The 26,342-nt window shown below is 49.9% G+C and overlaps 1 protein-coding gene and 1 long non-coding RNA gene across 10 annotated transcripts; one reads left to right on the top strand and one right to left on the bottom strand.

Annotated features, from left to right (window-relative positions):
- Window positions 1-6,654: 6,654 nt before the first annotated feature.
- On the bottom strand, window positions 6,655-14,122 carry LOC111096594. The gene is made up of 3 exons (XR_005361814.1): window positions 13,816-14,122; window positions 8,050-9,591; window positions 6,655-6,778 (listed from the first exon to the last, which is right to left on the bottom strand). It is a non-coding gene; the product is annotated as an uncharacterized LOC111096594 (long non-coding RNA).
- On the top strand, window positions 8,306-25,618 carry LOC102152591. 9 transcript variants are annotated; one of them, XM_038541943.1, is made up of 7 exons: window positions 14,761-14,976; window positions 15,148-15,273; window positions 15,664-15,917; window positions 17,308-17,519; window positions 18,256-18,573; window positions 18,705-18,781; window positions 20,164-21,896. In XM_038541943.1, the coding sequence occupies exons 5-7, from the start codon at window positions 18,270-18,272 to the stop codon at window positions 20,389-20,391; spliced, it is 609 nt and encodes a 202-aa protein (XP_038397871.1). In that variant the 5' UTR covers window positions 14,761-14,976; window positions 15,148-15,273; window positions 15,664-15,917; window positions 17,308-17,519; window positions 18,256-18,269; the 3' UTR covers window positions 20,392-21,896. The 9 variants fall into 9 exon arrangements, 5 of the variants coding, with proteins under 5 accessions (XP_038397873.1, XP_038397872.1, XP_038397871.1 ...); XR_005361813.1 differs by lacking the exon at window positions 17,308-17,519 and adding an exon at window positions 19,360-19,507 and having other exon boundaries at window positions 14,766-14,976; window positions 20,164-21,889; XR_005361811.1 differs by lacking the exon at window positions 17,308-17,519 and adding an exon at window positions 19,363-19,494 and having other exon boundaries at window positions 14,767-14,976; window positions 20,164-21,067.
- The last annotated feature ends 724 nt before the right edge of the window (window positions 25,619-26,342 follow it).

Below are 26,342 nucleotides of genomic sequence, written 5' to 3'. Positions count from 1 at the left end.
TTTTAAAAATTTTGTGGAGACGGAGTTTCCCCAAAGCCCAATCCAGCAGCCAGTAGAGGTCATCCCGATGAGAGCAGAGGCCCCACTCCGTCACCTAGAATAACACTCACGAAGTTGCTAAATCCATCAGTATGCTGGAGCCTCTAAGAAAAAAGTGGCCCACGCTGATGGGCGTTTGATTGTTATATTTGATATTCACAATAACTTTGAAGAGGTTTATACCTTTAACTAAGTTTGACATCCAGTTTGAAACCATCTCTGATGTATATTTTTATGAGAAACATGTGGAGAGTTTGCTCGACATAACACAGGTCAAAATGCTACGATACTTAGCGATCTTGACATTTCCCTGGAATAATAAGGACCAATTTTCCTTAACACTGAACAGGAAGTGTATAGTTGAGTCACTCAAAATAAATACTCTTGCACTCCTTTAACTGCTGCACATAAGCATTTGTTATATGTTAAGTTAGGAATTAATAATTTGGTGACATGTCAGGCAGTAATTGTGGTTGGTTTGTAGAAAAACTTAAGAACCAATCTATGAAATGTTGCGTGTTTGATTGTTGCTGGAAAAGAGGCAAAAAGAAGTGTAATTAGACTAATTACTGAGTGTCCCTGATAAGAGTTTGACACTAAACCACCAAGAAACTGGTAGACTCGGGTGTGCTGGACCCTCTACACCGACTCAAGCTGAGGCCCGTGTCCTCCAGATCTCAGGCTGCCCGGGACGGACGGTGGAGGCCAGGCCAGAGGCCCTGGGACCCCGGATCTGAAACTGTCCTCAGGACCGTACCAGTCAGGGACCCCCGGGGGGCTGGGCCCAGGGAGTGACCCCAAGGTCCCGGGATCGAGTCCCGCACCGGGCTCCCTGCAGAGAGCCTGTGTCTCTGCCTCTCTCTGTGTGTCTCTTGTGAATAAATTTAAAAAAAAAAAAAAGAAAGAAAAAGGACCACCCCAGTCAGAAAGGGCCAGAAGGAGACCACGTGTTGAGACTTGATTTGCACCTGGTTCTTGAGCTTGATGGGCCGCAGATGGCGACCCTGGCCTCGCCCTATCCCGCAGCGGCCTGCGCCCCTGTCGCCCCGGCTCAGCTCCGGGGGCCTCAGGTCTGCGGGACCCAGGCCTCCAGCACTTGAGGCGCTGGGCTCGAAGCTGCCCAGGTTCCCCACAAGCTGGGCCAGGCCTGCTCTCCTCCTGCCCCTCTGCCCGGACCCCCCCGATGGGCCCTCTCCTCCCGGCCCTGCAGGTGAGGTCAGGCCTCGAGCTCCACGGCCTCCGGTGACCCCCAGGCGCCCCCCTCAACGCCCTGCAGGCTTGCGCCCCAGCGCCAGCGCCCCCAGGGCCAAGCTCGTGGCCCCCTGGCCTCCAGGCCTCTGAGGCCCACTGTCTTCAGGAAGAATGTCCAGCCTGCCCGCTCAGAACCCCCCCTCGGGCCTTTTGGGACGCGGCACCCCCTTCCCTACTCTGTTCCCCAAGCGCACCAACCGCCCTGAGCTACTTGCCGCCCGGACACAGCCTGCTCCTTCCTGCCGGGGAGCTTCTAGGGCGTCCCCCGGAGCCTTGGCAAACTCACAGCGGCGTGGAGAGAGCTTCCCGCTGCCCCAACCCTTCGAGGCCCCTCCCCAGCCAAGCCCAGAGACCCCATTTCTAGGCCCGACGCCTCTGACGTTTCTCTGCCAGGGTCGCCCCTGTCCACGGTGAGCCTGGGGCAAGGGCAGTGCCTGGAACAGCTCGAAGCCACCGGCCCGGGCCGGAGAAGAGAGCAAGGCCGCACAGGGGCTCCGGGGGAGACTGGGGACAGCGCTCCCGTCTGTCTCCTTGACCCCAGACGTTTGGGTGGGGCCCAGACCGAGATCACCTAGCGCCCCTCCAACACGCTCATCCACCCAAGCTCCGTGTCGCTGATGAGTTCCGTGTGTCCCGCAGGGATGGCTGGCACGTGTGACTAGGCCTCGACTGCCGTCCCGAGCGAGTGGTCAATCCAAGGACGGAGGCAGCGAGGGTGGCATTACCCCCTCGGCCCAGGCGCTCGGGTCGTGGACACCATCGGAGGGAAGAGCGGCAAGAGGCAGAGGAAGCGGGGCCTGCGGCCCCAGGGAGCAGGCCCGGGGTAGCTGAATGGGTAGGGGTGCAGAGCGAGAGCTGGGCACGATGCGAAGAAGAAAAAGGTCTAGAGTCAAAGCTTTCCAAAAACGAAGCCGACTCCATCAGGGGCTGTCGTTCCCCAGAAGCCGTTCCCCCTAAAGCTGGATTGACGGCGGTGTGGGGGCCCGGGGTCCCCTCCAGGGACGCTCCACAACTGACAGCGGGGCGATCCAGCTGCCCCTCCAAACAGCCCGGCCCAGGGCTTCGGGAAGGCTCTTTCTCCTCACTTCCTCCCCCCTCCGGGAAAATGCGCTTGTGTGTCTGGAGTCCGGGCGCATGAGGAGATCCTGACGGGCAAGATCCAGCGGCTCCGGGGCCCCCGGCATGTGCCACAGGAATGCACGACGCTCACTGGAGTGTTTAGGTCTGAGGCCACGGAGAAATCCCAGCCTGCCAAGCACGTGAGACCAGCTCGTCCTCGCGGCAGGCGGTGGCTGGCGTCCTGAGAAAGGAAGTGGCTACTTTTGGAGAAATGCTATCCGCACACCCCAGGCTCCTCCACCCCTGCCGTGGAGCTCGTGGCCGTGGAGGTGCTGCTTGTGCCGCGTCCGCCTCCTCCGGGCGGCAAGGGGCCCTCGGGCCAGCCGGGCTCAGCCTCCGGCCTGGCTGGGCCTCGCTCCCCCGCCCCGTGCTTCCCGCTCTCCCCGCCATCGGGCGGAAGGGAGCAGATGGAAGAGGCCTCACCAGAAAAGCCCAGCGCAGCCATAAAAAAAAAAAAAAAATGTGTGGGAAATATCAGAAAGGGAGACAGAACATGAAGACTCCTAACTCTGGGAAACGAACTAGGGGTGGGGGAAGGGTGGGGGTGGGCGGGGGGTGGGGGTGACTGGGTGACGGGCACTGAGGGGGCACTTGACGGGATGAGCACTGGGTGTTATTCTATATGTGGGCAAATTGAACACCAATAAAAATAACTTTATAAAAATTAAAAAAAAATCTTAATTGGAAGAAAAACAATTTTTGATTTTTTAAAATTCAAATGCAATTAATTAACACAGAGAATGTATTATTGGTTTCAGAGGCAGAGCTGCGTGGCCCAGCAGGCCCGTGCAACAGCCGGTGCCCGCGCCCTCACGAGCCCTCCCGCATGCCGGGCACCCACTTACCCCACCCTCCCAGCCCCCCTCCCAACAATTTATTTATTAATCCAGTATTTCTCACCTGAAAAATAGCAGCTGAGCCTCTACTATGTGCCAGGCAATGATCTAGTTAAGGAAATGCATTCAAAGGACACATACGAGGGGGCCTGGGTGGCTCGCTCAATTAAGTGTCCGCGTCTTGATTTCGGCTTCGGTCACAATCTCCGGATGGTGAGACCGACCCCACGTCAGGCTCCAAGCTCGGCTGGGAGTCTGCCTCTCTCCCTCACCCTCTGCCCCAACCCCAGTTCACTGTGTGCACGAGCGCTCTCCCTCCCTCTGTCCCTCTCTCTCAAATAAATAAATACATCTTTCTTTAAAAGAATAATTCATGAAAACAGCAGCCTCTGCTTACGTGCTACCTGGCATGACACACTTGAGAGCCATCTTGTCGCCCCAACATCCTTCCCGGACACGTGGCCACCAGTTAGAGGCTACATTTCCCTCCCTTCTGAGCGAGGTGTGGCCCTGCGACCTGGACTTTGGCCCTTATCCACCTCCCCCCCCAGCTGGAGGCCAAGTGAGGCAGCAATCCTGACCCCCAGGGGACCGAGGAGCAAGAGGGTAGGAGGACCTGGGTCCCTCGGGGGCCTGCTGAGTGGCATCCGGCGACGAGACTTACATAAGAGAGAAACACACTGTTCTTAGTTAAGCCACCGTACTTTGGGGTCTTTTTTGTTTCAGAAGCTTCACATTTACCCTAACACACAAAAACGATTTCATTTAATCCTCAGGACGACCCTGCTTATGACCAAGGACCCTGAAACTCACAGCAGTCGAACAGCGTGGCCCAAGTCCTAACGCTGCTGAGGGCCAGTGTGGGGGTCCACGCAGCTCTGCGGGGCCGGACCCTGATGGTGAACCTCTTTCTTAGCAATCGGGCCTTCCTGAAAGCACAGACCCAGACATGTTGCAAGATTGACATTCATCCCACAACAGGAGCATTCTCTTTAGCGTTCAAAAGAAACAATGGGGGGATCCCTGGGGGGCTCAGTGGTCTAGTGCTGCCTTCAGCCCAGGGCGTGATCCTGGAGACCCGGGATCGAGTCCCACGTCGGGCTCCCTGCATGGGGCCTGCTTCTCCCTCTGCCTGTGTCTCTGCCTCTCTGTCTCTCAGGGATGAATGAATAAAATAAAAAAAAAAAAAAAAAAAAGAAAGAAGGAAGGAAGGAAAGAAAGAAAGAAAGAAAGAAGAAAGAAAGAAAGAAAGAAAGAAAGAAAGAAAGAAAGAAAGAAAGAAAGAAAGAAAGAAAGAAGAAAGAAACGATGGTGGCAAACACTTTATTTTTTTTTTAATTATGGCACCAAAATCAAAACATTTTTCTTTTCTCAAGAGCCTGAAGAATCCCGGTTCTAACCGCCAAGAGCTGAAACAGGTGTTGAGAGCTCAATGCCTGGGGAACAGCCTCCACCTAAACATTGTTTGAGTCTCACAGAAATGAGAACTTAGGGTGAAAACTTTTTTCTGTACACCATCTTTAAAAAAAAAAAAAAGATTTTATTTATTTATTTATTTATTTATTTATTTATTTATTTATTTATTTATTCATGAGACACACAGAGGGAGAGAGGCAGAGACACAGGCAGAGGGAGAAGCAGGCTCCATGTGGGGAGCCTGATGCGGGACTCGATCCTGGGACCCGGGGGTCACGCCCTGAGCCGAGGGCAGACGCTCCACCGCTGAGCCACCAGGTGTCCCAACACCTTCAGCCTCCTGTGTAGGAATTCGTCACCCCTCATGTTTGTACACAGTAAAATACGTAGACATTTAGACGTCATATTCACTTCCTCACCCCAGGCGCCCCCATTCTGCAAACCACCTTGACAGGAAACCTCCTCATAATCACCACCTCTTGCCCAAATTTTAGTCCTGACCGTGTTGTAACTTGAAGGGCTACCCTAATTTTCTTAGAACAACGTTTCACTGGTAGCTTACTCTTTATTTTATCACAAAACGACTCAAAAGACATCCTATGTGCATTCATTTTGGAGGATTGTGTGACTCCAAAGCAATAATGTTTATGAAGAAAAAAACATTCCATGCTTGACATTTCTACTCACACCCCACGGCCGAAGGCCCAGTTACAAAAGCATTCACTGTTGAAGGGGAAAAAAAAATCTCGTCAACTAAATTCAACTTAAAAATTATGACAAAGAAAAAAAAAATCTTGGGGCTCCTGGGTGGCTCAGCCAGTGAAGCATCCGACTCTTGGTTTTGGCTCAGGTTGTGATCTCAGAGTCGTGAGATTGAGCCTTGTGTCAGGTGGAGCCTTCTTCTTTCTTTTTTTTTTCTTACATTATTATTATTATTATTATTATTATTATTTAATTTGACTTCAATTAATCAACAAATAGTGTATTATTAGTTTTGGAGGGAGAGGTCAGTGATTCAGCACTTGCACCGAGCACCCGGCCCATTGTACGACGTGCCCTCCCAGATGGGCACCCGCTTCTGCACCCCTCTGTTTCCTACTATCAAGAGTCTCTTATGGTTTGTGTCCCTCTCTGACTTCGTCTTGTTTTATCTGTTCCTTCCTTTCCCCTATGATCCTCTGTTTTGTTTCTTAAATTCTCATCTGAGTGAGATCAATGATAATTGTCTTTCTCTGATTGACTTATTTCACCGAACATGACACCCTCTCGGTCCATGTGGAGCCTTCTGAAGATTCTCCCTCCCCATCTGCCCGTCCCCTCCTGCCCCTAAAAACAAACAAACAAACAAACAAAACAACAACAACAACAAAAATACACTTGTCCAAGGATTTTCCCCAGAAACAAATCAGGATTAGCAAAAGCTCTCTGCTCTGGAGGTGGAGTGAGCTGCTATAAATAAGTGTGGAAACACGTGTGCCATTGCCTCCGAGTGTTGCCGTAACAGGTTCTATCCCCCCCCCCCGCCCCCCTCCCCACCGTGGCCTTGTATTATTCGAGTGTCAAATGTTCCTCTGGCCATTGTGTGGCCTGGATTCAAGCCAGGCTCCCTGGGCACTGCCGGCCGGGGCGCCCTCAGCCTCCCCCTCCCTTAAGGGAGCCTGAAAGTGTGTGACCCCCTGTGGGATGTGACCCCCCGTGGGACGAAGAGGAGCCCGCCCCTCTCCTGACTCGGCTGCCCACACACAACCCCCCAACCCCCAGTGTCATTATGAGAATCGGGCCAAGGAGGCCTAACGAAGAAGGCCCCGTGCGGAGCGCTGGGCCCTCGCCAGTGAACGCTGCCCTGTCTGCACGCCCCAGCCCTGCAACGTGGCCCGAGTGGGTGGCAGGGTGCGTGCTGCACGCCTCCTAAGGCCTCACAGCTGACCAGTGGCTGCGTCAGGACCCAGCCCAGCGCCGCCTGAACGCAAAGCCCGGCCATTCAACCACAGAGCCATGTATTTTATTTTGGATTCATACAGAATCTATGAAAATGTGGAGAGAGGAACGACCGAAGTTCGTGTCGACTTCATCAGCATAACTGCCCGACTCTTTGAGGCCAGTCTCCCTTTTCTCAACTTTAGGTGAAATAGATTTATAAAGAAAAGGCAAGGAAACACAGTTAGCACGTGATTATTTCACATCTTTAAAAATAATCACATTGGGGCGCAGCTGGGGGGCTCAGCCAGTTAAGCATCTGCCTTCGGCTCAGGTCATGATCTCAGGGTCCTGGGATCGAGTTCCACACACATCGGGCTCCCTGCTCAGTGGGGAGCCTGCTTCTCCGTCTCCTGCTCCCCATTTGTGCTTGTGCTCCCTCATTCTGTCTCAAATAAATAAATAAATAAATACAGATCTAAATAATAATAATGATCATTTCTTGCGGGGGGGGGAGGGCAGTGCCTGCATGGCTCTGTCAGTTAAGCTTTGGACCCTTGATCTGCGCCCAGGTCTCAATGGTAGGGCTGTGAGTTCAAGCCAGGTATTGGGCTCCGCACTGGCTGTGGAGCCTACCAAACTAAAATGAAATAAAATAAGTGAAAATGATCCCTTTGGCATAACCAAGCACAAAAATGAAAGTAGCTCAGTGGTATCTACTTCTCATCCCTAGTTTTCTGTTTGTTTACTTTTGCTTCATTTCATTTTCATTTTATTTATTTATTTATTTTTTCATTTCATTTTAATGTAAAGAGAAGTCAAAGGAGGATCTGGTGGGGTTTATCCTTAAAATAAGAATATTTTATTCTTATTTATTCTTATTTATTAAATAAGAATGTTTTATTCTTATTTATTAAATAAGAATGTTTTATTCTTATTTATTTTATTCCATATATTTTATTCTTATAAATATAAGAGAGAGAGAGGAAAAGTGGGGGGGGAGAGGGAGAGGCAGGTTCCCCTCTGAGCAGGGAGCAGGTGGCCTGAAGCACCCGGGCGCCCCCCTGGTTTATTTTCAACACCACAAGGCAGACGCCGTATCCAGCTATGCTGGTACCTGAAATGTTCTAGTCGATGAGAATTTTAGGGAAGGGGCAACATTTAAATTTGGACGCCACTTACGAAGGTCTAAGAGGCTGAGCAGTAGGGGACTACTGACAGGTGCAAAGTGGCAACTAGTGAGCCAGGGGAGATTCACAGGACACATCAGAGACCAGAAAACAAGGGCATCGAAGGGACAACAGTACGAGCTCAAAACATGGAGGGATTTGGAAAAAGGAGGAGAAAAAAAAAAAAAGAGGTGGGATGAGGCCTTTACACTGAATAAAGAAAAACATGTCATCTAGGGTCAGCCAGATAACGATAAGAAGTGTCATTCTGTTTCCTAACATTACAGCTGTCATTGTATTACCTCATTCTGTGGAAAACTGTGGCCAAATAAGGTATCAATGTGTTGGGAGTTGATATCAAGTGATTTTATATATATGTAATTTTTTTTTTAGCCCTGCAGAAGCATCCTCAGAACTTCCTGCGTTTATTTTCACGAGGTGCGCAGGAGCTTAGCTGGCACTCAGCAAGTCAGAAGAGGGGGGTTTCCATCCAACTTTGATTTACGATCCACAGAGATGCCAATTTCCTGTTTTTGAAGCGCTGCGGAAAACTTTCCCAAATATAATCTGATAGGCAACAAAGCCTCCTAACAGATGTGAAGATTCGAGGAAGGATCCAAAGCACAACGGTGGGTAAGCACTGTTTTCATCTTAAGGAAGGGACTTCAGTGAAAATTGGGACTACAGATATTTTTATGTTTGAGTGTCATTCATCATAATTGCAGGGGAATGGGGAAACTCAAAGCCTGCTTATTTTATAATCCGTTGGTAAAATACTTGTTATTAATCCTGTATGTTTGCTTCTGAGCTCTCCAAGCAGGATAAAGGCACCTTGTCCCCCCCTCTGTCTCTCCGTCAGGGAGTTCTCGAGGGGTCAGGGGTCACAGTAGCTCTTGTCATCCCATCAGGGCCTACAAGGGAGTCTGTGACTTCAGGGCATGGGGGTCAGGGCTTCCTTCAGCCCCTGGCTCTGAATGTGGATGTGGGTACGGGGCCACCATGGGCTGAGGAGCTCGTCTGCCACTTGCATATCTGGGGACACCCCAGAGAAACCATCAGGCTCCCCGGGATGGAGGGTGATGGGGGGGAGAGGGCAGCAAGGAAGGCTCCCACCTCTCCCCGCTGCCCATCCCCACTTCCCACTGTGTTGCCAACCACCCGAAAATCAGGTTACCCCACTCCCCGCACCAGCTAGGACCTGGCCCCCGGTTGCTGAATCTTGCTCTGCATCTCTGAACAATTTCAGACGTGCACTTTCTTGAGCAGAGGAGAGTAAATAAGTAGGTGCTTTATCCAGCCCGGGGCAGGGGCTGCGGGCGCGATGCGGGGGTGCAGGCCCCCCGAAGGCAGCGATCTTTCCTTCCTCCCTCCTTACTTTCTTTGAGTGAACAGCTCACCAAAGATCAGTGACAAAGCTCCCAGCGGCCTGGGAGGGTGATGCAAGGGCTCCAGTGCATTGAAAAGGAACGAGAAGCCTACTAAAGGCTCCCTGTGTCTTCCATCATGAAGTTTTGGGGGGCCACGGTCTCCACCAGGGACCCCAGCCTGCTCACGGCTTGAGCTTCTTTTAACTCCGTACCTACTCACAGTAGGTGCTCGGTAAACGTTTCCTGGATTGAGTCAAATACTTAATTCCTTTTCTTGGGATTGATGTATATTTGAAAACACAAATAATTGGAAAAGCAGTACTGATGGTCTATCTTTCCCCTTGAAGAAGGAATACGTGTCCTGATTTGTATGAAAGTCTTCCTCTTGGCTTTTCCTGTAACTGCTTTCAAAGACAGTCTAACAATCAAAAATTGCCCTTTTGCGGATAATTTCAGCGTCAACAGGTTCTTGATTATCTGGAACAAAGAAAATATGATTTAGGAAACGTTTTGAAGGCCATTATCACCCAAAACACGAAACCCTACCTGACTTTTTATTATTAATTCACCGTGAATGTTCGCATCGTTTGAAAGTTAAAGCCTCGCACCTAAGATACAGATACTATTAGCTTCGTGAGCCCTTGTACTTCTTACATCCTAAGCAACCCAGCTCTTGCCTAAGTGAGTATGTTCTTTGGTCATTCTATGACCTGAGCGTGCAAGTGAAAAATACCCTATTTCTTCAAATTTAATATCAAATCATCACACATAAATTGTGAGACACACTGTCATTTTACGTGCCACTGGAAAGGAAACACGCCTCCGATATCACTGTAGGACATATCTTGACTTGAAAGAAGTTTAGCTGTGAAGAGATATGTCTCAGGAGTGATGATATGAAGTGTCACTTGCCTGCCTAACAGATTTGTCATTCAAGTGCTGGAACCCCAAATCCTTGGACCGTGGAAGGACCACGCACCAAGCACACCACCTGTCACGAGCCTCATCCAATATAAAATTACCAATGGAGTTGTCTTAGGGCTTATGTATTTATTTCTGTATTTAACAGATATTACTTTGTACCTAAGATATGTATTAGAGACCACTCGTGCCTTCAAGGACTTACAGTCTAAAGCACATGACTTAGGGTTAAGCCAGGGGGCAGCTCACCATGGCCCTCAATCCAGCAGGCCTGTTTTTGTAAACTTCTGTTGCAACACATCCACGCAGATTTAGGCATTACCTGCCTTCACGCTATAGTGGCTGTGTAGTGGCAACAAAGACCACACGTTATCTGAAGGGCCTGAAACATTTACCATCTAGTCTTTTAGAAAACGTTGGCTGATCCCTGGTTTAGGCTAACGGTTTTGTACACAGGCCTGGGTCACTTAAAAAAAAAAAAAAAAAAAAAAAAAACAACTTTCACGTTTCCGACAAATAGCCTATCAGTTCAAGCTGGCACAGACTCCAAAGTCTAAAAAGGAAAACGGGAGAGAAAGTGAATAAACAGAGGATATAATCATAAAGAGAACAAACAAAGGGATCCTTGGGGGTGGGGGCTCAGCGGTTGAGCGCCTGCCTTCGGCTCAGGGCGTAATCCTGGGGTCCCGGGATCGAGTTCCGCATCGGGCTCCCTGCGTGGAGCCTGCTTCTGCCTCTCTCTGTGTGTCTCTCATGAATAAATAAAATCTTAAAAAAGAGAGAGAGAGAGAACAAATAATTACTTAAGAACTATCTGCTCTCTTCTCGCTTCTCACATGTGGTCTTCTGAGTAATCCGACATTGGTAAGGAAAGAAAAGACCTATTCGTCTGACAATGTTGCAGTTTATTAGCAACGCTGGCATTCAATTTTGCAAAGAAAGAGTTGAGCACGCGTAGGTAACGTCAGGTATGATGACCATGGACTCGAGCCGTGCCCCAATAATTTACCCATGACACCCCTCGATGCCTGCTTTTTGCGCTGTCATTCATCCTCATTCACCCAATATTTACTAAGCAATTATTATGTGCTAGTTTGTTCCAGCGACGAGGTTTATTGCCATGAACAGAACAAATCCTTTACTTTTATGGAGTTTGAATTTGAGTAGGAAGAGACAAAAATAGGTCAAATGATAAATGTGTACTATGTCAGGGAATGGTGCTGAGCACCGAGCTGAAACTGGGCAGGGTGGGAGAGGTGGGCCGTGCGCAGTCGCCACGGCCATTTGCGACAAACCCCGGGAGAGCAGGATCAAGCCATCCGGAAAGGCGGCCTGGGGGAAAGGATCCGCGCAAAGGCCCTGAGGCAGAGGCATTGCAGGCTGGGCTCGGGAGGCAGCCACGTGGCCTCTGCGGAGGCCCAAAGTGAACAGAACAGGGAGCAAGAAGGAATTAGGTTGGAGAGCATGGAAGGGTTTCATAGGCCGTGCCGGGGACTGCAGGGTCCCTCAGAGGGAGACGAGAAGCCGTCAGGGGATCTGGGGCAGCGGATGGCGTGACCTGACAGCTGAGTGGAGAACCCGCTGATGGTGGTCATGGGAAGTGGGCAAATGGGGGTGGGGGGAGCGGGCGGCTCTTGTACCAATTCAGGCAGGAGAGGAAGGTGGCTTGGGTTAGAACTGTCCTGGGAGGGGCCCCTGGGTGGCTCGGTGTTTGAGCCTCTGCCTACGGTTCAGGCCGTGACCCTGGGGTCCTGGGATCGAGTCCCCTGTGGGCCATCTGCTTCTCCCTCTGCTTGTGTCTCTGCCTCTCTCTGGGTCTCTCATGAATCAATAGATAAAATCTTTTTAAAAATCCCACAAAAACAGTACTGGGAAGGGGCACTGGGCTAGTTTAGCCAGTAGACCAAGTGATTCTTGATGCTGGGTGTCATGAGTTCAAGCCCCATGTTAGTTAAAAAAAAAAAAAAAAAAAAAGCAGTATTGGGAAAAGTGGTGAGACACAGTCAGGTCCTGGATACCTTCCAGAGGTAATGCCTGGAGGATTTGATGGTGGATTGGATGTGAGGTTTTACAGGAAAAAAAAAAAAAAAAGGTAAGGAAATTAACTCATTCCTTGTTATGAACAACTGACATTTCCTTAATCCTTTATAAAACGTAGATAAATGTTATCTTTCGAAAAATAATATGCTAACTTGGTAACATAATCTAAGCAAAAGTATGTGCTGTCATACAGATAAAATTTCAAGACAAATTGTCTAGCCTCCTTTTCCAATCAGCAGCCTTCCTTAGGCCGCTCCTGGGAAGAAACTTGGTTTATTTGTTATACTTTACTCACCCGTGTGGTCTCATGTCCTTTTTTACAGACAGAGATTTCCTATATCTGCAATAGTATCAGTTATCAATGATAATCTATATTTTTCATTAAAAACTACTCCTAAATTTAGCATATTACAGCTTTAGTAAAAGACTATTTTTACAAAATAGCTTACAGTAGTATCCTGTTATTCCAGGTGAAGGGTTAAAAATCTAAATTCCAGGAGTGTTTTAAAAGAAACAAAATTGCGCTACTTTGGGTGGTCTTGGGCAGTGCTTTTGAAACACAAAGGTGCAAACAGTCACCTGGAGATCTTACTGAAAATGCAGATTCTGATTCACAGGTTCGGGATGGGGCGGCCACTCTGCATTTCTACCAAGCTGCCAGCGGATGCAGGGGCTACTGCCCTGGGGTCTCACTCCGAGGAGTGGAGCCCTGGCACCTCAGAACCTGGGCTAGGAGGCGATGAGCTAGAAGATGTCCTCTGTAGGTCAAGTGTAGAAACTAGGTAGGAATGGTCTATTCAAGAAACATTCATTGAGGGCTTGTAGAGGATCCCACCGTGGACTCCATGCTGGGGTTCAGAGAGGGAAGCCAGCTCCACTTGTGATGAATCTTCCAGACTGATAGGGAGCAACTAGATAAATGAGCAATTACAGCAGCCACGGTGCAGTGGCACGTAGGCCCCTCTGGACGGAGGAAGGGTGGGGAGGGGAGCTGTGAGTTCCCTGGGGGGTACACACAAGGAAGAGGACACGGAGGCAGAGACGTTCTGGAAGGAAGTGCAGGGCACAGGCGCAGGCCTGGTAGCTCGTAAATCCCTCTGTAATTGCAAACTGTTGGGGGTGACTGGATGCCAGAGGCGGTGGGGGAGGTGGAGGGGGAGGGGGAGGGCGCCATGGTGGGGAGGCTGGGGGTTGGGGGCTTGGGGCGGGGAGCAGGGCTCTGAGGAGCCGCAGCAGCCCGGGAGCTTCTTTCCGATTTGGGACTTGAACGTACACATTTTTTCTTTTTAAGATTTTATGTATTTATTCCCGAGAAACCCAGAGAGAGAGGCAGAGACCCAGGCAGAGGGAGAAGCAGGCTCCTGCGGGGAGTGGATGCGGGACTCGATCTCAGGACCCCGGGGTCACGGCCTGGGCGCAAGGCAGGGGCCCCACCGCTGAGCCCGAGGTCACACGGGGAGGTCTGCGGGCATCGGGGACCGTGGGGAGGAGCAGACCCGCACCTGCCCGGGCCCCCACGACGCTGACCTCCCAGGACCGTAGTGTCCGCGCTGCCGCAGGTCACGCGCCCGGTAAGACCGTGATGCCCAAATGCAAAAGCACCGCTGCCCTAAAAATCACAACTTCCAAACGGATAGAACAATTCACGGGGATGCAAAGCCGGTCCTCCTGGCTGCCTCCTGCAGGTGCGGGGGGTAAAGAGGGGGCAGGTGCCAGCAGGTGAGCCCCGGGGACCCACACCTGCTGCGCTGAGACCCTGTTGACGCTTCTGGCGCAGTTGGAATCCCTGTGAGTCTCCGGCGTGATGCGTGCACAGGAGGGCAAATAATTCTGATTTCCAACGCGGAAGCCGCCTCTAAATTGGAAGTGAAAGACCAATTCGGCCTCCATTCGCAGAGGAGCCAGTAAAATGAACCTGCAGGCTGGCGGGCAGTATCCCGGGGTGGTGCAATTTGTCAGGGGCCGAGGGAGCAGCGCGGGAGGGGGAGCACCACTGGAGGGGGGGCAGCGCGGGAGGGGAGCACCACGGGAAGGGGGAGCACCACGGGAAGGGGGAGCACCGCGGGAGGGGGAGCACCGCGGGAGGGGAGCACCGCGGGAGGGGAGCAGTGCTGGACGGGGAGCAGCGCTGGAGGGGGAGCACCGCGGGAGGGGAGCAGCGCTGGAGAGGGAGCAGCACGGGAGGGGGAGCACTGCAGGAGGGGGCGCAGCGTGGGAGGGGGAACAGCGCGGGAGGGGGAGCAGCGCGGGAGGGGAGCAGTGCTGGAGGGGGAGCAGCACGGGAGGGGAGCACTGCGGGAGGGGAGCAGCGCTGGAGGTGGAGCAGCATGGGAGGGGGAGCACTGCAGGAGGGGAGCAGCGCTGGAGGGGGAGCAGCGCGGGGGGGGGGGCAGTGCGGGAGGGGGAGCAGCGGAGGAGGGGAAGGACTGAGGGAGGGGGAGCAGCGCGGGAGGGGAAGCACTGCGGGAGGGGGGGCAGCGCGGGAGGGGAAGCAGCCCTGGAGGGGAGCAGCCCCGCCCCGGCCCCTGAGGCTCCGTCACAAACCGCTGTGTGGCCCTCGTGGCAAAAAAGCGGCCACCCCGGGCTTTAGTGCAGCAGGGCGGGGCTCAGGCTGCGGAGGGCGGGCGGGCGGGATAAGCACCAGCCGCGGAGGGCGGGCGGGTCGAGGCTGCCTTGCGTTTGGAGGCTCCGCAAAGGAGGAGAATGACAATTTAAACAATCCCAAGCCTCTGGCAGCGCCCCCCCCACCCCCCACCCCCGCCAGGTTGCGGTAACGGCTCCTAGTAAATGGCTTTGCTCTTGCTCCTTTGCTCTGCTTCCCGTAATACCCTGAATCCTTCAGGAAGCAGTCGTCTCCCCACTTTACAGACAAGAAAACTGAGGTCCAGAGCCCAGAAGCGTGTATGCATCGCCCAAGGGTGCTGCTTTTTGATTCCCTGTGTTCGTGGCTCTGACACTTGGTCCTTGCACGCCGCGGGCAGATGCCCACTCGGGAGCAAGCTGGTACTGTCAGAGCATCAGCACACTGAGGCGGCCAGGGATCCGGGTGATTTTACTTGTGTTTCCCCCCAGGTGGCGGTTCCTGCTTCCAGCCGGTGGCTTCCACTCTCCACTTCCTTTGGGAATCGCAGCAGGGTTGGCGAGAGCTGGCGAACAATTTAGAAAGTCACTGTAAAAACACAGCCCTCCGGCAAGGAAGTAAGTAGTACAGAAATATGAGGGCACAGCCGGTGGAAGTATCTAGAACACGGAAGGGCTGGGGGGTGGCCCAGTGCAGGGCATTGGGCCGCTGCCAGGCCCCACTGTTCTACTTCCCTACCCCCAGAGGAGGGGGCCCTGAACACAGCCCCCATCTCCCAGGGGCCACCCTGGACTCGGACTCCCCTGTGGGTGGCAGGAAGAAGGGGGGGACTGGGGCGTGGCCCCGGGGACCTGGGCTCCCTGCATGGAGCTTGCTTCTCCCTCTGCCTGTGTCTCTGCCTCTGTGTGTCTCTCATGGGTAAATAATCTTAAAAAAAAAAAAAAAGCGGGGGGGGGGGGGGCATGTGGTCTCCAAAGCCATAAGAGCCCTTTTCCTTCTCCGCTCAGGCTTTTCCGGGTTGCAAACCCTTCTTCTAGACCTTCTAGAAAAGCCAGTAACCAGCGCCCTCCCCGAGTCCTCACACTTAGCACAGTCCTTCCTCCGTGTGTCCTGGACACCTTGGGGTCCCCCACTTCAGGCACAGCTGGCTGTGAAGGGCCTTTGTCGATGTGAACGTGCAGCAGCAGCAGCAGCAGCCTGGGGGTTAGGACGCTGTCCCTCCACGCGGGGGGCTTCGACCTGACCGCGAGGGGCCTTAACTGTAAGTACAAGGTTGTGGGGGGGAGAAAATCCTGCCTCAAGGCCGCCGTGTCACCTCCTGCCTGAGCTCCCCGCTGCCAGCCTGCTCTACAAATGCCAGGCTTGAAATACAACCTACAAAAAAGAAAAGAAAGAGGGAGAGAAAGGAAAGGAAAGAAGGAGAGGAGAGGAGAGGAGAGGAGAGGAGAGGAGAGGAGAGGAGAGGAGAGGAGAGGAGAGGAGAGGAGAGGAGAGGAGAGGAGAGGAGAGGAGAGGAGAGGAGAGGAGAGGAGAGGAGGAAGGGAGGGGAAGGGAAGGGAAGGGAAGGGAAGGGAAGGGAAGGGAAGGGAAGGGAAGGGAAGGGAAGGGAAGGGAAGGGAAGGGAAGGGAAGGGAAGGGAAGGGAAGAGAAAGACCCTGTACAGGTGCACGCGTGCTTCTTGCCGCCCCCGCCCCGCGGGCCTCTGTGTGGGGAGGGAGGGCCCGGTGCCACCTCCACCGCTGACGCATCCATGGCCCTGTCACGCGTGCAGACACACCAGGAAGATACGGGGCCCAGACACGTGCAGGTAGGTCTATGCAGTCTGTGCAGCCCAGCCTGGGCGGGGGGTGTCCGCTGGCCGCCCGGCCACCCCGGCCTGGGGGGTGCCCAGCGCAGGGACCCCGGCCTCGCTGCACAGGCCTGCCTGCCTCCGCCCGCACCGTCAGCTCCTGAGCACCCCCACGCAGGGTGTACGAATCCGGGGGACGCGGCCCTGCCTCCCCCTGGGTTCCCACCCAGAGTTCCCAGTCCACGGTGTGGCGCCCACCCAGCTGGTCGTCGCAGCCACAGGGGAAAGGGCACTGAGGCGCCCTCCCCGCCATCTCCGTGTCTCCGGGTCATCACCGAGATTTTCTTAAATATCTCTCAAATGTGCCTCTCCATCTTCCCGCCACCGCCCCGGTTTGGACGACCGGAGGCTCGCATCTAGACCATTCCAAACTGCTTCCTTCGCTACAAAGACGCCAGAATCCTCTTTTCAAAATGCAAATCTGAGCATCTTCTCTGATTAAAATCCTTTAGTGGGTTTTCTTGAAGGGAAAAGGCCCTCCCTCCCCCTCTGGGTCACCCCGCACCGCGCTTCCCTTCCACCCCGCCGAACACGCTGGCACCCCCACCCCGGGGAGGGGACTCGCCCTGCCATCCGTCCTCCCTCAATGTCTCCGTCTCCCTCCCTGGCTTCATGGCCTCCACTGGGGCCTTAGGTCGGCCTGCTTAGGTCCTCAGGGAGGCCGATGCCGAGACGGATTGGGAAGGGCAGGAGATTCCCGGGGGAGCTTCTGTGAGGGAGAAAGGGGAGAGAAGCAGGCATAAAGTGGAAAAGCTTTTTTTTAAAAAAAAAGATTTTATTTATTTATTCATGACACACACAGAGAGAGAGATTGAGAGGCAGAGACACAGGCAGAGGGAGAAGCAGGCTCCCTGCAGGGAGCCCGACGTGGGACTCGATCCCGGGTCTCCAGGATCAAGCCCTGGGCTGAAGGCAGGTGCTAAACCGCTGAGCCACCAGGGCTGCCCTGGAAAAGCTTTTTGAGCAGAACAAGGGTCTGACATCTGTGGAAGAACAGAGGGAAGGAAAAACTGGGTAAGAATATTCTCGAACTGCAGTGTAGCGTCTGCTCCGAGAAAGCCTCAACCAGGTCACCAGGCCGAGCGGTCTGGGGAGTCAGGGGCCTTGGCGTGAACATTAGGTTGGATCCCAAAGGGGCAGCAGCCGGAGGCCGTCGGCCAACTGCTCTTCCTTCAACGAGCTCTCTCTCGAAGGGAGTGCGACGTGCCGTGCCTCTACGACAGCCACAGATCTCTGTGCAAACTCTGTGCATTTTTCGGCAAAAAAATATTTTCCTGTATCAAGGTTGATTCCTCAGATTATTATAGATTACCAGAGCAAGATAGACCAACATTTTAAAGATTCTTGACTCATCACAGATTCCCAATCACAAATAAATAAATAAATAAATAAATAAATAAATAAATAAATAAATACTGAATTACTTTCACTCTCCTAGGTTTAATAAGATACGAAATTGTACCAATATATTTTATGACATTTTGAAGAACAAAGTTAGAAGGAATGTTAAGGGAGGGGAGCCTTTGGAAGTAACAATAAATTGAGAAAAAGAAAATTTAGTAACCTATTTTCTAAATAGTCTGTAAAATATCAGTTTGATTGCAGAAATAGGAGAGTTATAAATACATGTGGTCGCTGTTAAACGGAACTCCTCTCTTTTCCATTCAGTTTGCCTTGTAAATAACCACCCCAAGCTAGAGATTGACACTGACTCCGAAAAAATAACTCTTATTTTATGTTTCTTGAAAAGGTGAAAAGATAAGTATGACACAGTTCCTACCCTTGGGAAGTTCACACCCTAGCCAGAGAAAAAGACTTGTAATAACGGACCACATACCACCACCCGGTGCGGATTATAATGAAGTGAACAGAGACGAGAGAGGACTTTATTCAGCCACCATGGAGAGAGAAAGAAGAAACCGATTCAGACAACTGACCTACGAACTGGACTTTGAGGAACGAAGAGGAGTTTTCCAAACGGAAGATATTACCAATACAGGATTCGTGCTTGCAGGGGCGTGGAGGTATGACAGTGCGGACAACGTTAGAGGCAGTGATCGCACGCAAGGTTGGTGTTAAAGACGGGGTATCAGGGCTTGTCCTGGCGTGCTAAGGCATGTGTGTTCTCCTCTGTAAACATGGCAAGGGTGGAAAAGGTTTTCAAGGTTTTTTTTCTTTTTCTTTTTAATTGGAATACAGCTGCCGTACAACACTACACTGGCTTCAGTGTAGAACAGAAGTTCAACAATTACATCCTTTACAAAATGCTCATCTCGGTAAGTATAGTTGCCATCTGTCACCATACAAGATTATTACAATATTATTGACTCTATTTCCTATACTGTACTTTTTCATTCCTGCCTGTACCACACTTATTTTATTTTTTTTAGAGATTTATTTCATTTATTTATGATAGACATAGAGAGAGAGAGAGAGAGAGAGAGAGAGGCAGAGACCCAGGCAGAGGGAGGAGCAGGAGTCCCGACGTGGGACTCGATCCCGGGACTCCAGCAACATGCCCTAGGCTGAAGGCAGGCGCTAAACCGCTGAGCCACCCAGGCATCCCCACACTTATTTTATAAGTAGAAGTTTGTACCTCTTTTTTTTTTTTTTTTAAGTTTGTACCTCTTAATCCCCTCCACCTGTTTTCCCATCCTCCGCCTTCTCCCTTTTGGCAACCATCAGTTTGTTCTTTGCATTTACGAGTCTGTTTTCTTGTTGCTGTTAGTTTGTTTTGTTATTTGTTTATTCACTTGTTTTTTTTAAATAAATTTATTTTTTATTGGTGTTCAATTTACCAACATATAGAATAACACCCAGTGCTCATCCTGTCAAATATTCACTTGTTTTTAAGTAGGCTCCACAGCCAGCATGGGGCCCAACACAAGGCCCGGACTCATGACCCTGAGACCAAGACCCGAGCTGAGGTCAAGAGTAAGACCAACTTAGCCAACTGAGCCGCCCAGATGCCCCTAGATTCCACATAAAGGTGAAATCATATGGTACTTGTCATTCTCTCTGTGGCTTATTTCATTTAGCATAACGCCCTCTGTGTCCATCCACGTTATCGTGAGTGACAAAATCTCGTTCATTTTTATGGCTGAGTAATATTCCATGTGTACATACATTTCATCTTCTTCATCCATTCATCTATCAATGCACACTTAGGTTGCTTCCATATATTAACTATCATAAATAATATTTATGATTTTTGAGTAGGGAAATGTCATATCCAGAGCTGTGTTTTATTTTATTTTATTTTTTGGTTTAAGATTTTATTTATTTATTCATGAGAAACATAAAGAGAGAGAGAAGCAGAGACAGAGGCAGAGGGAGAAGCAGGCCCCATGCAGGGAGCCCGATGTGGGACTCGATCCCGGGTCTCCAGGATCACGCCCTGGGCTGAAGGCAGACACCAAAACGCTGAGCCACCCAGGGATCCTCTAGAGCTGTGTCTTAGAAAGATCATGCTGGCAGCAAGGAGGAGGGATTGGAGATGAGACTAGAGGCAGAGAGGCCAGTTCAACTATTGCAATAGTCAAAGTCAGGAAGTGTCACGGGCATGGGGATAAATCTGAGAGCAGTAGCAATGGGAAAATGTGAAGATGGACAGAATCAAGAAACTTTTGGAATATAAGGTCTAAGTCTTGGTCTCTAGGTTCCGTGGTTCAGCCTTTACGTGGAGTACACACAGCTGATATCCCGGAAAACAATACCTGGAGAAGGATCATCTTTCCGAGATACCATGAAAGCATCTGACAGCTTGTCTTCAGCTAGTCCAGGCCTTACAAGAGTTAACGTAATCTTCCTGGTTGACGCCAATAAACATCCTCAGATCTTACAATGGTCCATTGAACATTGGGTTCATAGCATGAAATCTTTTTAATGATTTATTGGATTTATTAATTTTTGGAATAGGATTCTTGTCATTTTCATAAATAGTTAGCCGAGGTATGTTGTAATAGGAAGAGTGAGAAGTGGACACGATCGTTCCCAAATGTGGAGCATCTGGCTCTCAAACCAGAGTTATTCTTCACCTCTCCCCGCTTTTTGTTCCAAAGATGTCATTTCCTTCTCATTTAGGTATATGATTCAGATTCAGCCACTCTGCTATTTTCAAAACGAACAAAATTAATCAACTTATTCCAAGAAAAGAATCTCAGAATGAGATTATGATCTAGAAATTATGGTCAAATTATGTGACGGCGGAGCTCAGTTAAATATGACCCGTGGTCATTATCATTAAGCAGATTGTGTGGATGGCAGGGACACCCCACAAGAGATGGCTTTTTAGAAAGCGCAACAAACATGGAAGACTCAAACCAATGGTTTTAAGGAATCGCCCACCCTTGGCTTTGAGGAGCTTTTTATGGGTAATAGAGATACATGCGTCGTTCCACCGCACATTTGCATATGTGATCGCTGACGGACACCTCTACCTGGGGTGTCTCACTGGCCTCCCAAAGTCGACATGGAATCATTTTGCTCCTAGGGTCAACTCTTCCTACCATATCATATCTCTGTGACTCCTGACAGCCCATCCCTGGCAGCCCTCATCCATCTTTCTTTTTTTTTTTTCCTCCCCCACCATACACACGAGTCCATTCCCCAGCTACCCCCTTAGGTCCTCCTATTCCAGCCTCTTCTTTTGTCTTCCTACTGTCACCAGGAGGTTTTTGTTCCCGCTTCCTCTCCCCTGGAGGAGCCCTCTAACAAGCCGCAGCCTTCAAATCTCCTCGTATTCCTGTCCATTCGGTTTATGGTACCCAAATTAACCTTTCTAAAGCAGAGCTTCCAAGGCAGAACTTTAGAATGTTCAAAAATGGTTTAATGGTTTTACTTTCTCTACCAAATAAATTCCGTACTCTTTAGTCTGATAGTTTCAGGCCCTGCAAGTCTGGCTCCAAACCACCCCTACCCCCACCCCCACCCTGAATGTGAACCCAAAGTGCACAACTATTTATGAGTCAGATCCTACAATCCTTTCTGGATCCATGACCCTGTTAAACCATTACTCTGCTGAAAATTTTTCTGCCCTCTCCACCCGTCAAAATCTGTGAACTCCTTCCATGATGTAATGTTAACAAAACAAAGAAACAAAAAGAATATATTCTATATTATACACTGATACAATCATACTCATTATTCTCTCTCTCTCTCTCTCTCTCTCTCTCTCTCTCCATTTATCTACCCATCACTCTATCTAGAAAAAGGAAATCAGGTTTTAAAAGATATATATCAAGTTGTTAAAAGGAGACTGCTCTCTGTGGCACAATTCTGGGTGGATTTTCCCCCCTTTTTATTATTAAATTCGAATTTTTCTGCAGAGAACATGTATTATTTTAGTAAGAAATATATCGGGTTTTTTTTTTAAGATTTTATTTATTTATTCATGAGAGATACAGAGAGAGAGAAAGGCAGAGACACAGGCAGAGGGAAAAGCAGGCTCCATGCAGGGAGCCCAACGTGGGACTCGATCCCTGGTCTCCAGGATCACACCCTGGGCTGAAGGCGGCGCTAAACCGCTGAGCCACCCAGGCTGCCCTATATCAAATTTTAAAACAATAATTTAAATGGAAAAAAAAAAAGCCTGTCCACATTTTAAGGCATTCCTCACATCTAACCTTTTTACTAAACTTTCTTTGATGATTAAAGGTGTATATATGAGCACCCCTACTTCAACTTGCTCTGCACACACCTACACATACACATACACAGAGTCATTGAAAAGTCACAAGAAAGAGCATAAGCTTTGAAATAAAAAAGAAAAAAATCACTTTTGGGTTTTTTAATTTTTTTTGGTGGGGGGGAGGTGTCATGTAGGTTCCATGCTGAGCGTGGAGCCCAAGGCAGGGCTTGAACTCACAACCCTGAGATTAAGACCTGAGCTGAGATCAAGAGTCAGACCCCTAACCAACTGAGCCATGCAGGTGCCCCAGATTCACTTTTGATTGTCACTTTGGATCCATTCCTGACCCCACTATTCCACACCTTGCCCACTGGGGCCCCAGTGACACCACCCACGGTCAGGCTCAGCCTAGTTGATCTCACCATCGCCACGGGCAATACGGTGCAGCACACTGGCTTTTAATTTTACAATACTGTACATTTTAAACGGATAATTGTTGATCAAAAAAAACATTTAAGAACAAACTTTTGGTTGCACTTCCAGTTAAATAACAGCACTCTCCCGCCGTGCCCCTGCCTTTAAAAAAGAAAAGAAAGCCTGCAGAAGAGAGAAGAGCATACATTTCCCTTAGCGAGGGTCCCCTGGCACCCTTACCCAACACCTTGGTTGCCTTGACTTACCCGACAGTACATAATTCCCTTCCAGCTTTACCTCTGTTTGTGGGGACTCAAAGCCCCCCCCCCGCCCCCGCCCGGCCCGTATTTTGGATTTCCCCATTGTCTTCAATCAGTGACAGCTCTCAGTTGTCAGCACCTTGATAAATCTGGCCACTGGGAGTTTCTTGGAGGGAGGGAAGAGTAACTAATAGGGATATTTCTACAACTTTGTCTTAAGTGTTTTGGTGGCAGAAACCACAATTCCCAGGTCAGCTCTTCAGTCTTTGTGGCTCTGTCCCTAAGAAGCAGCCCAGGAGAGCGGTGCCCGATTCCCTTGCTTCATCCAGCCTCAGCCTTAGCTTTTTCATCAGAAATCAGCTCTCTTGGGATCCCTGGGTGGCTCAGCGATTTAGCACCTGCCTTCAGCCCAGGGCGTGATCCTGGAGACCGGGGATCGAGTCCCACGTCGGGCTCCCTGCATGGAGCCTGCTTCTCCCTCTGCCTGTGTCTCTGCCTTTCTCTGTGTGTCTCTCATGAATAAATAAATAAAATCTTTAAAAAAAAACGAAAGAAATCAGCTCTCTTGAATATGTATTAAAAACACTCCATCTTTGCCTCCATTTTCATAGAAAGTTAACTTCTGAAAGCAAGAACATTTTTTGTTGGTACTTTAAAAAGCTAGTTCCAAATTGCATTTAGCTGAAGCCAAAGGTAGCATTCAATTTATTTAAATGCAATTTCTTATGAGTGTACTTGGAGAGAAGGTCAATAAAAGAGTGCCAGGAGAATTTCCCTCATCTCCATTATGCCTGCTTCCCTTTGCCCACGCAGAAGTCAAGAAATTTCAAGCAGTAGGACAGAATGTTCAGCTTTTCAATAATTAGCTGAACATAACCTGGAAATAAAAAAGGGAGGAAAAAAAAATAAAACGACTCTTCCAAAAAACAGAAATAGTACACTTAGGCCCCTCAGTACGGAGTCCCAGCTGAACTACAGTCTGAGCTTGGACATTTGGCTGAAAAAAAAAAAGTTGAGACTACATACTGAAGCATTTTCTATTAATTATAGTATTTAAAATACACACATATCTTATTTCTATATTTGAACTTCACTTTTTTTTTTTTTTTTTTTTTTTTTGCTTCCTAATATAGATGACTTGGTAATACATAGTTTAAGTCGCTTGGTAGTTGCCGGTTGTTTTTGCCTTGTTCCATTCTTTTCTTCAAAATCATATCTTTTCCATCAATTGGAAAATTATATCAATAGCTTCATAGCTGATAGATTATAAATTCTTTAAATAAAAAAATTAGTTAAAAAATATTTTTTTAAATTTTATTTGCACAAGCAGGGAAAGTGGCAGAAAGAGAGAGAGAGAGAGAGAGAGAGAAGCAGACGCCCACTGAGCAAGGAGCCCAATGTGGGGCTCGATCCCTGGATCCTGGGATCATGACCTGGGCTGAAAACAGATGCTTAACTGACTGAGCCACCCAGGTTGCCCCTAAAAAAAATTCATTTAAGAAGAGAAGACCAAGATGTACTTAAATTATAAGAATAATAGAAAGTTGTATTTCTTCAATATGGGAAAAAAAAAACAAGGTGGTATACACTTTACTGGGAACAGTGAAGCCTGGGACCTATGTACTTAGGGTACTTTAGGTTAAAGTCTATGCCAGACCAATTCTCATCTTTAAGTTCTCCTAATGACAAACTCAGATTTTAGTAATTGTTTAAAAGTCCCAAAAGGAATATTGGGGGCGCTTGGGTGGCCCAGCTGGCGAAGCATCTGCCTTTGGCTCAGGTCAGGATCCCCGGGTCCTGGGATGCAGCCCCGCATCGGGCTCCCTGCTCGGCTCCCTGCTTGGCTCCTTGCCCTGCCTCCGCCCGCCACTCTTCCTGCTTGGGCTTGCTCTCCCTCTCTCTCTGTCAAATCAATAAATTAAATCTTTTTTTTTTTAAAGATAAACTTCGAAATCCAAGATTGAAATTAAGGGGGTACAACTTCATGAGGAATCTGGGATAGCTCTGGAAAGAGGAGAACACATTACAGAGTTTTAGAAGGTTTTGTTCCTGTGACTATTTAATTATATTATTCGATTCAGGAAAACTGTAAGAGAAGGCAGGAGTGAGACTTGATTTTCCCAGCTGCTTTGTCGGGAGTTGGGGTCACTGAGTGTGAGGAGCCCCCCTTCCCTGAGCCGCTCACTGGCAGGAGCAGGTTTTCCTGCGAGGCTTCAACGGCGCTGGGGCCCACGGACAGCCAGGCCTGGACGGCCGCGGGGACCAGGACCCGTCAGGTGCTCCCGGCCGATGGCCCGTACTTACAGCCCTAAGAAGCTCTTGGGGACCTTAGGAGATAGATCCCCGCCAGCACTTTTGGGTCGCGACCGAGCGCCCCATGCGGTTCAGCAGCAGGATCCAAACCTGGGGGACACCGCAGGCGCCAGTGCTCTGGGGTTGACCTGCTCCCTCGTCGGCGACGATGCATTTTGCCTCCCCAGCCCTGTTTGTTCACCTGCAGGTGACACTGGAGGGACGCGGTGATCGCGGCCGCCTGGCAGCTCTAACCCGGGACCAGGGCCCGGCGACGCTCTGCGGATCGTGTCACAGGACCAGAGTGAGTGAGCGGTGACAGGGAAACGCATCGGAAGTCCCCTAACCACTCGTGTTCTCCTGCAAGGACGAAGGATGGATGTTAGGGCGCCTGGGGGGCTCCGTGTGCCTCCGGCCCAGGTCATGATCCAGGAGCCCCCCGGGGGGCTCCCCTGCTCCTCACCCGCTCTGCTTGCTCACTCTCAAATAAATACATAAATCTCTAAAAAACAAAAAGAACAGATTTTAAGTTCACAGAAATTAAACAGAAATGGCTAAACATAGGAAAAGATGCTCAGCTTCATTTCTGATTGATTGATTGATTGATTGATTGATTCATGAGAGACCCAGAGAGAGGCAAGGACACAGGTTCTCTGCAGGGAGCCCGACGTGGGACTCGATCCGGGATCTCAGGATCACGCCCTGGGCCGAAGGCGGGCGCCCAACCGCTGAGCCACCCCGGCGGCCCCCTTCATTTCTAATTTTAAGATGCAAATAAAAACAACGGTATACCACTTTCACCCGTCAGATTAGGAAAAATGAAAGATGAAATGTTTTGCCACCCGGGGGTGACTGAGTGGCGGGAAACTGGTCCTCTCTTAATGCTGTTGGTGTGAACGAAGCAGGTGCAGCCTCCTCAGAAGTCACTCGGCCCATCAGTGGCCAAATCAACCCAGTTTCGCGCATTTACTCGCCGAGCAAACAATTTCACTCCTAAGGATTTAGCTTACAGATATACTTGCAAAAGCACGCTCAGCTGTGTGTACAGGAATGCTCAATACAGAATTGTTTGAAATACAACCGTGAATGTAACATAAATGTCCATTAAAGGGAAAATGGTTAAATAAATCATGCATAGTGCATCATCCATTTAATGAGATATTATACAGCTCTAAAAAAAAATCTGTGTGCTGAAATGGAAAGATGCTAAGAATGTTATTAAGTGTTGGAGACGCTTATGCA

This window comes from Canis lupus, chromosome 7, assembly GCF_011100685.1.
Source record: "Canis lupus familiaris isolate Mischka breed German Shepherd chromosome 7, alternate assembly UU_Cfam_GSD_1.0, whole genome shotgun sequence".
NCBI lineage: Eukaryota > Metazoa > Chordata > Mammalia > Carnivora > Canidae > Canis > Canis lupus.
This window is presented reverse-complemented; position numbering and strand designations above follow the sequence as displayed.

Bases quoted from the DNA above. Each gene is read 5' to 3' on its own strand.
- LOC102152591 (XM_038541945.1), top strand. From the start codon at position 18,270: ATGACACAGTTCCTACCCTTGGGAAGTTCACACCCTAGCCAGAGAAAA. The intron at 18,574-18,704 runs GTTGGTGTTAAA...ATTGGAATACAG, and splicing joins AGGCAGTGATCGCACGCAAG to CTGCCGTACAACACTACACT. The intron at 18,782-20,163 runs GTAAGTATAGTT...CTTGGTCTCTAG, and splicing joins TTTACAAAATGCTCATCTCG to GTTCCGTGGTTCAGCCTTTA.